We start from the raw sequence: 13,554 nt of genomic DNA, 5'->3' as shown, positions 1-13,554 counted from the left end.
AACCCCCTCACACCGCGCCCCCCCTCACGGCCATACCTCCCCCGTCACACCGCGCCCCCCCTCACGGCCATACCTCCCCCCTCACACCGCGCCCCCCCTCACGGCCATACCTCCCCCCTCACACCGCGCCCCCCCACGGCCACACCCCTCTCGCACCGCGCCCCCCTCGCGCCCCCCAGGGTCTCTCTGGGAGCCGGCAGGGCTCAGGCCATTGCCCCCAGGAATTGTCAGTTACGTCCGTTAATGGAGCTTCTGGTTAGCCGGGTGCGGGAGCCGGAGCCCACTGTGCACCCTCTGTTTCCAGAGCTCTGGGTGTCTGGGTGCCTGGAGGGCTCGGGCTCTCCCCTCAGGGCCTCACCCCCCTCCCCCGGGTCCCTGCCGCCTGCAGCTTCATCTACTCGGTGCTGGTGATCGTCTCCGCGGCCCTCTACCTGGCAGGCGTGGAGGCGTACCTGGCCGTCATGGTGTTCGCCCTGGTGCTGGGCTGGATGAACGCCCTGTACTTCACGCGCGGCCTGAAGCTCACGGGCACCTACAGCATCATGATCCAGAAGGTGGGAGGCGGGGGCCTCTGAGCGGTCCCACCGGCAGGCGGTGGCCGTGCCCCCACGGGCAGGCGGGCGGGCGGGCGCGGGGCGGCGGGCCTGGCCCCGGGAGGGCCGGGGCGTGGGGAGGGGGTTGGGACCGAGCGTCGGGAGAGCGAGAAGCGCGTGTCTCACCCTGGCCTCTGCCCTCCCGCGGCGGCTGCAGATCCTCTTCAAAGACCTGTTCCGCTTCCTGCTGGTCTACCTGCTCTTCATGATCGGCTACGCGTCCGGTGAGCTGGGCGCCGGGGCTGTGGGGGGTGTGTGTGTGTGTGTGTGTGTGAGGACCAGCGGGCAGTGATGTGGGGAGCGTACGCAGCTGTGCGGGGTCCTCACGGCCTGCCGTGGCCGGGCTGAGGCCTCCCCACCCCGCCTCTTAGCTCTGCGACAAGCCTGGGAGGCAGCAGCCTTGGCTGTCTCCTCCCGCAGACAGGAAACAGGCTTAGGACCGCGACGTGACTTGCCCAGCGAGAGACTGGCATGTCGGCTGTTACTGCGAGACACCGATGAGCCGCGGGGGCTGCAGACAGCCGCCATGATACACCCTCCGGCTGGCTCCCAGGCCGGGTCGGCTCAGCTGGGGGCTGGGCGGGCGGCCTGGGCTGGCAGGGGACCTCTGGGGGGGACTTTGCTGTCCCCTGTGGTCACTCCTCCAGCAGCTCCCGGGGCTGGGCGCAGGGTGGCCTGGGGGGATCTCAGACGCGAGCGGAAGGGGCCGGGGTCACCTCCTGGCCCGGCATCACGTCCGCCCCCTCGACCGGCCAAAGCAGGACTGAGCGGCCTCGGTCAGAGGTGGGGACAGACTACAGGCGTCCTCAAACTTTTTAAAGTGGGGGCCAGATCACGGCCCCTGAGAGAGCTGGAGGGCCGGACTATATGAACTACTAATTCCTACTGTAACACCTCGGCTGCGCTCACTGCCCAAAAAACCTGGCGGGCCGGATCAGACTCCTCTGCGGGCCGATGTGGCCCGCGGGCCGTAGTTTGAAGACGCCTGGAGACCCTCCCAGACGGCACTGCAGAGCCACACGAAGGGGCGTGGCCACTGGGGAGAGTGAGTTTGCATAAGGGATCTTTCAGCTCAGGACGTTTTATTGTTTGTTTGTTTATTACTGATTTCAGAGAGGAAGGGAGAGGGAGAGGGAGAGAGAGAAACATCAATGAAGAGAGAATCATGGATCAGCTGCCTCCTGCATGCCCCCTCCTGGGGATTGTGCCCACAATCCAGGCATGCGCCCTGACCGGAAATCGAACCCTGACCTCCTGGCTCATAGGCCAGTGCTCACCACTGAGCCACACCGGTCGGGCAGCCCAGGTCCTTTTTAAAGCTCAATACTGGCTCCCTCAAATACGGCTTCTCCGTGATGTCATGGTGCCGCGGGACCCCCGCAGGTCAGGCTGGGGAGGGACAGGAGTGGGGAGAGGGACCAGGAGTGGGGATATGAACCATGCCCTCGGGCTGGTCCCGAGGGGGCGGCTGGCATCCGAAGGGAGTGGCCGGCCTCACTCGGCCTCACTGCCATCTGGGGGGGTGGTGGGGACCGCCCTGCCGCGGAGTGTGTGGCAGCGCTGTTGCAGCCCGGGGGGCGGGCTGTTTGGGAGCCAGAGCTGTAGCCTTTGCTGGGGGAGGGACCGGTGCAGCGGCCTCGCAGGGACGGACTGAGAAGACTGGCCAGAGTGTTGGGTTCCACGGTGGTTTCGGATTCGGGTCAAGTCCAGCCCCACTGCATCCTCATGGTAGAAACTGAGGCAGAAGCTGTGGTCGCAGCGGCAGCTGTGGCAGGCGTGGCCCCGGCGTCTGCCGCGGGACCCCCGCTGCCCAGCCTGAGACCGACAGGACGCGGGCGGCACACGTGCGCGTGTTCTGCACGTTCGTGCCGCGACAGGCATTGCCAGTGGGTCACAGAGCTGCTTTTCTGATGAGTCCAGACGGGACTTCAGAATCCTTCTCAACACACATCCAGCGGCCACTGCGCACCTCCCTGGGCGGGCACGACCTGTGGCCCCGGCGGAAGGCACGGCGGCCCTCGAAGCCCCTGAGCGCAGGGCTCGGCCCGCGGCCCGCTGCCCGGGGCCCGGGGCCCGGGGCCCGCTGCCCGCTGCCCGGGGCCCGCGGCCCGCTTGACCGGGGCCCGCTGCCCGCTGCCTGCTGCCCGGGGCCCGCTGCCCGCTGCCCGGGGCCCGCTGCCCGCTGCCCGCTGCCCGGGGCCCGCTGCCCGCTGCCCGGGGCCCGCTGCCCGCTGCCCGGGGCCCGGGGCCCGCTGCCCGCTGCCCGCTGCCCGCTGCCCGGGGCCCGCTGCCCGCTGCCCGGGCCCGCTGCCCGGGGGCCCGCTGCCCGCTGCCGGGGCCCGCTGCCCGCTGCCCGGGCCCGCTGCCCGGGGCCCGCTGCCCGCTGCCCGCTGCCCGGGGCCGGCCGTGGCTGCTGCCCGCTGCCCGCTGCCCGGGGCCCGCTGCCCGCTGCCCGGGGCCGGGGCCCGCTGCCCGCTGCCCGCTGCCCGCTGCCCGGGGCCCGCTGCCCGCTGCCCGGGGCCCGCTGCCCGCTGCCCGGGGCCCGCTGCCCGGGGCCCGCTGCCCGCTGCCCGGGGCCCGCTGCCCGCTGCCCGGGGCCCGCTGCCCGGGGCCCGCTGCCCGCTGCCCGGGGCCCGCTGCCCGCTGCCCGGGGCCGGCCGTGGCTGCTGCCCGCTGCCCGCTGCCCGGGGCCCGGGGCCGGCCGTGGCTGCTGCTCGCGTGGGGAGGCTCTGAGCTGCGGCGGGGCCGGGATGGTCTGCAGGGTGAGGGCCTCCGTGAGGGGCTTCTGTGCAGGCGGCGCTGGCTCCGGCCCCTCCTCGGGGCTGTGAGCAGAGTCCGCCCTGGGCTGGGCACCCCGGGCTCCGGGGCCTTCGGGAACGCTGGGCTGACCGGGCCTCTCAGCCTCGGTGCCTGTGGGGCCGGAGGGTTCTCTTCCGGGCTGGCCTGTGGGTGAGGGTTTGCCACGTCCCTGGCCTCTGCCGAGAACACGCCAGCGGCACCCCCCACCCCCCAGCATGGCGGCCAGACACGCCTCAGGACACTGCAGATGCCCCGGGAGGGTCACCCCAGCTGCAGGACCGCCTCCTCAATGAGGAGCAGTGGCCTTGGATCCGGGAGAGCCTGGCCTGGCTGCCCTGCTGGGAGCCCGGGGCCGAGCTCTCCAGTCACCAGCCTCAGGTCTCCCCTCCCCCAACGGGAATGACCCCCCCCCCCCCAACTCAGCACATCTGGCTCAGCGAGTGCCTCCCGCCCCCGCAGCCCTGGTGTCCCTGCTGAACCCGTGCGCCAGCATGAAGGCGTGCGGCCAGGACCAGGCCAACTGCACGGCGCCCACCTACCCCTCCTGCCGCGACAGCGACACCTTCAGCACCTTCCTGCTGGACCTCTTCAAGCTGACCATCGGCATGGGCGACCTGGAGATGCTGAGCAGCACGAAGTACCCCGCCGTGTTCATCGTGCTGCTGGTCACCTACATCATCCTCACCTTCGTGCTGCTGCTCAACATGCTCATCGCCCTCATGGGCGAGACCGTGGGCCAGGTGTCCAAGGAGAGCAAGCACATCTGGAAGCTGCAGGTGAGCCGGCCCCGTCCCCCCAGGGGGGCCCGGACCCACCGCACCTCCTCAGCCTCCCCTCCGCCTCCTGCCTCCACCTCCCTGCCTGTGAGATGGGCACCCAGGTTGTGCCTGCTTCCCAGAGCCCCCTGCTGCGCTGCCAGCGCTTCTTGCCTGACCACCAGCGAGGGTCTCACCCACCGTGGGGTCAGTCACAGGACAAGGTCGCCCCGACACCAAGAGAGCTCAGGGAGCCGGGCAGGCAGCCGGGGTCTGCGCTGAGGCTGGGCAGCTGCCAGGGCCCCCCCCCGCCCCCCCCCCGCCCCCCGTGCTTATTGAGTGGAAGACCGTGGCCTGGGCCTCTGTGGCCGGGAGAGGTGGGGGCGGGGCTGCTTTGCTTCCGGGGGATTCCGGCGATCCTGGGAGGCCGAGGCCTGGGCCCGCTCAGCTCCCGAATCCGGGTTTTCGCAGTCAGTGGCACTGCAGGCCAAGGAGAGGGCGTGGGGAGAGACGGGACCGAGGCCACCCGCCCAGCCGGGCCTCGGCACCGTCCAGGCCGGCTCTGGATCCTCACCCCCAGGCCTCAGTGTCCCCACTGGGTGAGACTCGAACGATGCAGATTGGATTGGATTGGACCAGCAATGATTTATTTTTTCCTTTATCCGTTAAAAAAACTTAATGCAGAGTTCTAAAGCGAAGAGATTTCATGTAAAAATCCAGGCGTGGCCTCTCCTGGCAGGGTGGCCCACATTCTGCCGGGGGGCCAGGAGGTTGGGGGGCCGGGGGGCCGGGGGTGGCTGCCCCTTTGCTGTGTCCCAGTCCCTCCCCCTCCCGGCGCTCCCCACGCCGAGGGGCGGCTGCTGTGCGGGTCCCGCCTCGCCGTTCGTCCTGCGGGTCCGGGGTCCGGGTCAGTAGCTGTCTCCAGGCCTGCGTCCCCGCCCCCGCCTGTCACCCCTGCCCTCAGGGCGGTGGGGGCTCACCGGCCCGCGCCCTCCCCACAGTGGGCCACCACCATCCTGGACATCGAGCGCTCCTTCCCCGTGTTCCTGAGGAAGGCCTTCCGCTCCGGCGAGATGGTCACCGTGGGCAAGAGCTCGGACGGCACCCCCGACCGCAGGTGGTGCTTCAGGTGAGGCGGCGGCCGGGCGGCTGGGGGGACGGCCGGGCGGCCGGGCGGCCGGGCGGCCGGGACGGGGCGGGTCCTCCCGTGAGATGGAGCCACAGGCCCGGAAGGTCCTGCCCGTCGTTCTGTTCCGCTGGCCGAGGTTGGGCGAATCGGTTCGCCCTCAGCCTTGGTTTCCTCATCTGTGAAATGGGCACAGTGCTAGCACCGCCCGGCCCGCTGTGCGATGGGGTGGGTCACCCGGAGACAGTAGCTGCCGTGCACCAGGGACACCGTCTCAGGGCGTCACCCCGCTGACAAACAGCGGGGGCCTCGCTGAGAGGGGAGAGGACCCGGCAGCCTCCCGGGCCTGCCTGTTACCCAGAGGCCCAGCTTCTCCGGGGCCCCCGAGCCAGCCTGCTCTGTGCGGGGGGGAGGGGGCAGCCTGAGAGCTGTCGCGTGAGGGGTCCTCAGCGGGAGGCGGGCGTGGCAGGAGCTCCCAGCTCATAGGCCAGCGGTCTGTCCTGTTCAGTTTGAACCCCGACCCGCTGATCAGCACTGGGACCTGGGCACAGTGACAGCCTCCGCTTCCTTGTCTGTGAACTGTGTATCTTCCTTGCTCCGTCCTAACACGTAGCACTTGCTCAAGAAATGGGGTTTGGGTAAAAGTAACAAAAATAATCTCCAAAAGGAAAAGTCACGTTGAGCCAGTTTGGACTCTGGAGGCTGTGACCTGCCTTCCCGGGCTGCCCCAGCGCTGGGCGGGGGGTGGGGGGGGGGGTAAGAAAGAGGGTGCCCCAGCGCTGGGTGGGGGGGTGGGGGGGTAAGAAGGAGGCTGCCCCAGCGCTGGGGGGGGGGGGTAAGAAGGAGGGTGTCCCAGCGCTGGGCGGGGGGTGGGGGGTAAGAAGGAGGGTGTCCCAGCGCTGGGGGGGGGGGTAAGAGGAGGGTGCCCCAGCGCTAGGGGGGGTAAGAAGGAGGGTGTCCCAGCGCTGGGGGGGGGGGTAAGAAGGAGGGTGCCCCAGCGCTGGGGGGGGGGGGGGAAGAAGGAGGGTGTCCCAGCGCTGGGGGGGGTAAGAAGGAGGGTGCCCCAGCGCGGGGGTGGGGGTGGGGGGGGAAGAAGGAGGGTGCCCCAGCGCTGGGCGGAGGGGTGGGGGGTAAAAAGGAGGGTGTCCCAGCGCTGGGGGGGGGTAAGAAGGAGGGTGTCCCAGCGCCTGGGGGGGGGGGGAGGTAAGCGGGAGGTGTCCACGGCGGGCGTGTGGCTGAGCCTGTGGTGCCACATGAGTGAATTCAAACACGTCATGCTGAGAGAAAGCAGCCAGGCCCAGAGCCGTGTCCTCTGCTGCTCACACGACCCGTCCGTGCACGGGCGGAAAGGAGAAGAGGCAGCCGGGGGCGGGGGCGGTGGTGGGGGCGGGGGCGGGGCCGGGGCAGCTCATTTCTGTGTGGGGATAGAACAGTTTGGGATCAGAGCGTGGTGATGGTGCACAGCCTTGGGGATTTACTTAATGCCCTGAGTTGTATGCAGAAATGGTCAGAATGCACAGGAGGAGGGGGGTGAGCTGGGCTGCCTGGGTGGAGCTCCCCTGACCCTCCTGCGTGGCCACCAGGGTGGACGAGGTGAACTGGTCGCACTGGAACCAGAACTTGGGCATCATCAACGAGGACCCGGGCAGGAACGAGAGCTACCAGTACTACGGCTTCTCGCACACCGTGGGCCGCCTGCGCAGGGGTGAGCGGCCGGGCAGGGGCGGGCGGGGCGGCTGGCGGTCCCTCCTGAGCCCCGGTGGTCAGCCAGCGGAGGGGGAGGCCGGGAGCTGACCGCGGAGTCCTGTGCGAGCCGGGCCTCCCTCCCGCACTGAGCCATGGGACGGGGCAGGGTGCGGGCCAGCCTTGCCTGCCTGACTCTGACAGTGCCGTGTGCGCCGTGTGCGCCGTGTGCTCCGTGTGCTCCGTGTGCTGTGTGTTCTCCGTGTGTTCCGTGTGCTGTGTGTGCGCCGTGTGCTGTGTGTGCTCCGTGCACTTCGTGTGCTCCGTGTGCTGTGTGTGCTGTGTGTGTTCCGTGTGCTGTGTGTGCTCGTGTGCTGTGTGCGGTCCGTGTGCTGTGTGCGGTCCGTGTGCTGTGTGTGCTCCGTGTGCTGTGTGTGCTCCGTGTGCTGTGTGTGCTCCGTGCACTTCGTGTGCTCCGTGTGCTATGTGTGCTCCGTGTGCTGTGTGTGCTCCGTGCACTTCGTGTGCTCCGTGTGCTGTGTGTGCTGTGTGTGTTCCATGTGCTGTGTGTGTTCCGTGTGCTGTGTGCGGTCCGTGTGCTGTGTGTGCTCCGTGTGCTGTGTGTGCTCCGTGTGCTGTGTGTGCTCCGTGCACTTCGTGTGCTCCGTGTGCTGTGTGTGCTCCGTGTGCTGTGTGTGTTCCGTGTGCTGTGTGTGCTCCGTGTGCTGTGTGTGCTCCGTGTGCTGTGTGTGCTTTGTGTGCTCCATGTGTGCGGAGCCGTCTCCGCCCATGAGGTGGGGTCATGAGACCCCCTCGGAGAGCCGGGCGGGCCTGGCACACAGTAGGCGCTCTTATGGGCACGTGCCCGCTCCCCCAGCCCTCACCCTCGCCGCCCTCCCCAGATCGCTGGTCCTCGGTGGTGCCGCGCGTGGTGGAGCTGAACAAGAACTCGAACCCGGACGAGGTGGTGGTGCCTCTGGACACCGTGGGGAACCCCAGCTGCGACGGCCACCGGCAGGGCTACCCCCACAGGTGGAGGACTGATGACGCCCCCCTCTAGGGGCTGCCCCAGGGCCATGGTCCCAGCCCGCAGCCCCCTGCCCCTCCGCCACCATTTTGAGTCCGCCTGCGTTTCAGCCACATGCTCTGTGACCCCGAGGCGAGGGCCCGGCGGAGACACGGGGGCCCCAGGACCCTCTCCCCCGGCCCCCACCCCCCCGCCCCCCATCTCACTCCCATGGAGTCACGGAAGCCAAAGCCGGGCCTCCCGCCCCGGGGCCCCACCCTCCATTATTTATTGTTCTGCTCTCAGGAAAGCAGCGCCCCCTCACCCCCCACGGGACCTGGCAGAGGCCCGGGACCCTGCTCCGGGTCCGGGCGCACCGCTGGCCAGGCCCGCCCGCTCCTGCGCCCGGCCGCACACGGCGGTCTGTAGGGGCTGGGTTCGCTGGTGCTCAATAAACGTTCGTTCTCTGATGTGGAGCTGTGGGGGCGATGGGGGGTGACAGGCCCAGGTCACAGGAGGGAGACGGGAGCTGAGAGGTGCCCGTGGCCGGGGGAGGGGAGACGAGGGCAGTCGCAGTGGCCAAGGTGGTGGTGCTGGTGAGGGCTGGGGCCGGACAGGAGGTGTCGGTGTGGCCTGAGACAGGGTGATTGGAGTGGTGGTGGAGCGAGCAGAGGCGGAGGAGACAGCTCTGGCCAGGTGAGGCCTCAGGGTCGGAGGCAGGAGAGGGGCCGGCCCAGCAGGTGTGCTGTGGTGGAGCTGGAGGCTGCCCGTCTCCTGCCTGGGCAGCGCCCGCCTGGGGTCACTGCTCCTCCGGTCCCACCCGGGCAGCGCCCGCCTCCGGCGCGAGGGGGCCCCCCTGGCACCGCCCGCCACCTTCAGGCTTCGGACCCTCCAGCCGCGCCCAGAGGAGGAGGGACGGGGCCTGTGTCTCCTCTATGAGGGAGGAAGCTCCCTCAGACCCCCAGCCGACCTCTCCTGTGCCATTAGCCGGGTTTGTGTCACGTGTCCCACGCTCCAGCCAGCCAGCAGGCAGGGAGCAGCGGCGTGGCTCCGTGGATAGTGTGTCGGCCTGCAGGCTGAAGGGTCCCAGGTTCTATTCTGGTCCAAGGCACGTACCTTGGTTGTGGGCACATCCCCAGTAGGATGTGTGCAGGAGGCAGCTGATCGATGGTTCTCTCTCATTGATGTTTCTCACTGTCTAGCCCTCTCCCTTCCTCTCTGTAAAAAGTCAATAAAATATACTTAAAAGCAAGAAGCAAGGGAAGTGGGGAGGAAGGCAGTTTCCCCAGCAGGCGGTCCTGCGGGAAGGGAGAATGGAGGAATTCACGTTACCTAGGCAACCAGTAGCGTCTGCTACAGCTGTCCACCCTACATCCCAGCTTTCCCGGGGGGAGGGGGCCAATGGTCAGCAGGCATGGCCGTGGGATGGGCCTGCCCCCAAATCACAACACCCTCTCCACCCAAGGGGCCTGTGCAGCTTCCTGAGGTGTACTCGAAACTCATTCATTAAAGAACTGCAGCGTCACCCTGAGGACAAGGGTCCCGGGTTTGATTCCAGCCCAGAGCGCCTGCCTGGACTGTGGGCTCGGTCCCCAGTAGGGGGTTTGCAGGAGGCAGCTGACCAATGATTCTCTCATTGGTATTTCTCCCTCTCCCTTCCTCTCTAAAACCAATCAATAAATATATTTTTTAAAACTTTGCAGGCTATGAATTTTCCTCTGAGTACGTTTTTATCTTAACACAGAAACTTATGTGCTGGCCGGCTAGCTGAGCTGGTTAGAGGGTCCTCCCAATTCGCCAAGGTTGTGGTGTGGTCAGGGCATCCAGCACGAGTCAACCATGAATGCATAAATAAGCGGAACTACAAATAGAAGTTTCTCTCTTTCTCTCTCTATCCATAAATAAGCAATTTAAACATGTAGTGGCTTTTCCAACTGACCTCATTAATGTTTGATGGTTTGGGTGTTGATTATAACTCAGAAGCTGCTGAGGGGCGATTTAAAAAGTTTTCTCTCCCCAGGAAGATCTTAGGGATGACTTCCCCGGTGTCCCTCCGTGTGGGACACATGGGGGCTCCGCAGTGTTCTCAGGGGCCACGTTGGCTACAGGATCCCTTAGCAAAACACGCCCCACGGCCTCACCGGTGTGGCTCAGTGGATAGAGCGTCGGCTTGGGGACTGAAGGACCAGGTTCTATTCTGGTCAAGGGCATGTACCTGGGTTGTGGGCTCATCCCCAGTGGGGGTTTTGCGGGGGGCAGCTGATCGATCACTCTCTCTCGTTGATGATTCTAGCTCTCATCTCCCTTCCTCTCTGTAAAAAAAATCAATAAAAAATATATTTAAAAAAAATCAATAATATATATATAAAAGCCTGAGGATCCGCACCTCAGAGAGGCGATTAGAGCCAGGGATGGTGTCAGCTTCCCCGAAACCCCAGCGCCCGAGGAGGGCAGCTCCTGAGGGAGTTGGGGTGCTGACAGGTGTGCCAGTGGCCCAAGCCCCAACTCTTGCCTTACCCATGCCTCCCAGCATGGCTTTGTGTGCCTGCCCATGGGGGCTAAGCAGTGTCACCCCTGGTCACATGACCTGTTTTTACCGGATGGGATGCTGGCAGACACACCTGGTCCTGCCCTGGAAGGAGCTGAGAGCTCGGAGCAGGGCTGACCAGGCATGCCGCACTGGGTCAGAGGACCCGCAGACACAGGAGCGGGAGCGGGGCTGGCAGCAGAAGCTGGGCTGGGAGCCACAGGCTCTGTGACTTTTCTTCCGGTGCAGCAGCAGGTTTGGCGCTAACGGACGCAGACTCCAGAAGAAATAGTCAGTAGGCCCCGGGCAGGGCAGCGATGGAATGTCCACTGCCCTCCGTATCAGAGAGAAGAGGCTCAGAGAAGTGATTTCTCCCCAGACACCGGCTGGTGGGTGTGGGTGGGATCTGATCCAGGCCTCTGTCCCAGAGTCCCTCTGGGAAAGAACACAGTGACCTCTAAGGCCAAGGTCACGGGTGTGACCAAGCCCCGGGCGGGGCGGTCGCCTGCGGCTCCTGCTGAGCCCGAGGCCGTCAGCTCCCCTCCAGCCTCTTCCTCTGACCCCGCCCTGTGTTCCGACCAGATCTCTCGTGATGTGCGTGTGCGTGTGCGTGCCGTGCGTTTCCGTGACAAAGCACTCCGTGTCACATTGACAGGCGGGCTTTCTCATCTGCGTGTAAAGCGCGACGGGGAATAATTAGCGTTCCCGGAGCCGCACACAACGGTCCTCAGAAAAGATGTCTCAGGGACTCTCGGCTCCTAATTGAACAATTACCTCTCCTGTCTGTAAGTCGTTCGTTATCATGTGCCCTGTTATTATTGGCTGTTATTGTTTTAGATGATTGCTGGGGGTTTTTAAAAATCAAAAGCCGTTCTCACCCACAGTGCTCCTCTCCCCAGACCCGCCCTCTGACAGTCCCGAAGGTCAGTGGGCAGTGGTGTCTATCCCGATCGCCCGGCTGTGTCGTCAGGGCCGTTAACTAACCCAGACCTTCGTTCCTGGTCACTGCACTTTGCCACCGGGGGAAATGTTTGCATGATACCAAGCCCCTCTGCCTTTATGTTTTATTTTATTAATTTTTATTTTTATTTTTTAAATATATTTTATTGATTTTTTTTTTTTTAAAGAGAGGAAGAGAGAGGGATAGAGAGCTAGAAACATCAATGAGAGAGAACCATCGACCAGCTGCCTCCTACACACCCCTTACTGGGGATATGCCCGCAACCAAGGTACATGCCCTTGACCGGAATCGAACCTGGGACCTTTCAGTCCGTTGACTGATGTTCTATCCACTGAGCCAAACCGGTTTTGGCCTGCCTTTACGTTTTAGACTCCAAAGCCTTTGGAGGGATCGTTGCTCATCACGAGTGTAGGCCTGAGACAGAGCAGGGTGGCCCTGGGGCCTGAGGACAGGAGGGGGCTCGCAGTCAGGCCCCGCCCTGCGGGGAGGGCAGCGGCAGGGTCAGGAGTCACACGCAGGCCCGGCCACTGTCACCGCGTCCCTGGAGCCGTGAGCAGGGCCGTGGGCTGCGCCGCTGTCCCCAGCCACGGCCTCTTCCTTAGCGGCAGCGCTGTCTGCAGCTCCCGCTGGCCGCCGCCTCCCCAGGCTGGCCTGTGAGCTGAGGGCACCCGAGGGGAGGCAGAGGGGATAGAGGAGCAGGGAGGCCCTGCCCTCTCTGCCGGCACCGTGGGGCCCGATGGGCCGGCCGGAACCGCACAGCCGTCCTGTGACCAGGAAGGGCCGGGGGAACCGGAGACGAGAGGGCACGGGGCCTGGATGACACGGAGCGGCCGAGGTAACCAGCTCCGGCCCTCCGAGGGGTGTCCGAGAGGATCCTCCTTCTTACTTAAAGGCCACCGTTTCCTCGTACTCTGCCCAGCTCATGCAGACGCAAGGACAGGCTTTCATCCCCGTTTTACAGATGGAGATAGTGAGACCCAGGGAAGTGGACTTGCCTAAGGACACACGGCCAGGACTTGTGGGTCTGACCGCTGTCTCAGGAGGAGAAACTTCCTGGAGGGGCAGGAGTGCTTTTCTGAGGGGTGTGTGGCCCAGCCCCAGTTCCGAGCCCCGAGTCTTCTCAGCCCCGAGGTACTCAGTGACGTCAGACAGCCCCCCATGGGACCCATCCCGGAGGCCTTTGGCCTGAGCAGGGTGGGACAGCTGGTCCTGGAGACCCACCACCAGGGGTCACTGTGGTCAAACCCGGAGCCGAATCCCGGGCGGCTGGAGGAACACTGGACCCAGGCACCACGGTGGGCCTTCCTTGCTGGGCTTCCCTCCCGTGTGCCCGAGGCTGTAAGACTCAACCCCCCTACTTACCCCCCCCCCACTCCTGTTCTCCCCAACCCTCAATTCAGAGGGGGCTGCCTAGATCTGCCTCTGGGTAGCTGCTGTGTGCCCTTGGGCAAGTTGCCATCCCTCTCTGATCCTCACTTTTCTTTTTCAAAATAGGGGTATTCATTCCCACTTCTCCAACGAGGGCCCCCTTTCTCTCCCCGGGGGTCTTTCCCTCCCTTTGGGCCGAGGTTGACCGGTGTACGAAGACCATTTAGGGTGCGGTGGCCCCAGCATTGAGGCCGGACTCCAGGTCAGGGCTGGATTCCAGGCCTTGCTCTGCTGCAACCTCATTAGGAGTCTTTGTGGTGCAACGGGGGGAACTGAGACCCAGGCAGGAGCAGGGACTTGCTCCGGAGGTGGGACTTAGCACGCCCGAAGCCCGGTTTATTCCCGGGAAATTACAGGTGAAACACGAACACTTAGGTCAGAGGTGGGAGACGCCGGGCTACAGTGGAGGGCGTCTTGCCTGCAGGACTTCCAGAGCTTTCACTGCGGAGGCTCTCCAAGAGGCTCTGAATCTAGCTCTCGGATGTGTCTGACTTGGAACCCGCCTTCCGAGGTGGACATCGGCGGGCCCGGGTGCTGACAGAGATGCACTGGCTCGGGGGCATCTCCTACGGACAGGCTCTGAGGGACTGACCACCGTCTCCCACGCTGAACCCACGTGGGACTCACAGCGGAGACGCAGGCCGTGCCCAGAGGGCGGCCACGGCCACAGTGCGAG

The 13,554-nt window shown here is 65.5% G+C and overlaps 1 protein-coding gene across 1 annotated transcript; it reads left to right on the top strand.

Moving 5' to 3' along the window:
* Window positions 1-260: 260 nt before the first annotated feature.
* On the top strand, window positions 261-8,168 carry LOC118712355 (transient receptor potential cation channel subfamily V member 4-like; the record flags this gene model as incomplete). Its single annotated transcript, XM_036426013.2, has 6 exons — window positions 261-554; window positions 751-817; window positions 3,852-4,168; window positions 5,149-5,276; window positions 6,857-6,978; window positions 7,859-8,168. Coding segments are annotated over 6 exons (1,086 nt in total), but the record flags the coding sequence as incomplete, so codon positions are not given.
* Window positions 8,169-13,554: the final 5,386 nt, after the last annotated feature.

This window comes from Pipistrellus kuhlii, unplaced genomic scaffold (genome assembly GCF_014108245.1).
Source record: "Pipistrellus kuhlii isolate mPipKuh1 unplaced genomic scaffold, mPipKuh1.p scaffold_m20_p_88, whole genome shotgun sequence".
NCBI lineage: Eukaryota > Metazoa > Chordata > Mammalia > Chiroptera > Vespertilionidae > Pipistrellus > Pipistrellus kuhlii.
The sequence above is the reverse complement of the archived record's forward strand: the minus strand, read 5'-3'. Positions and strand labels throughout refer to the sequence as shown.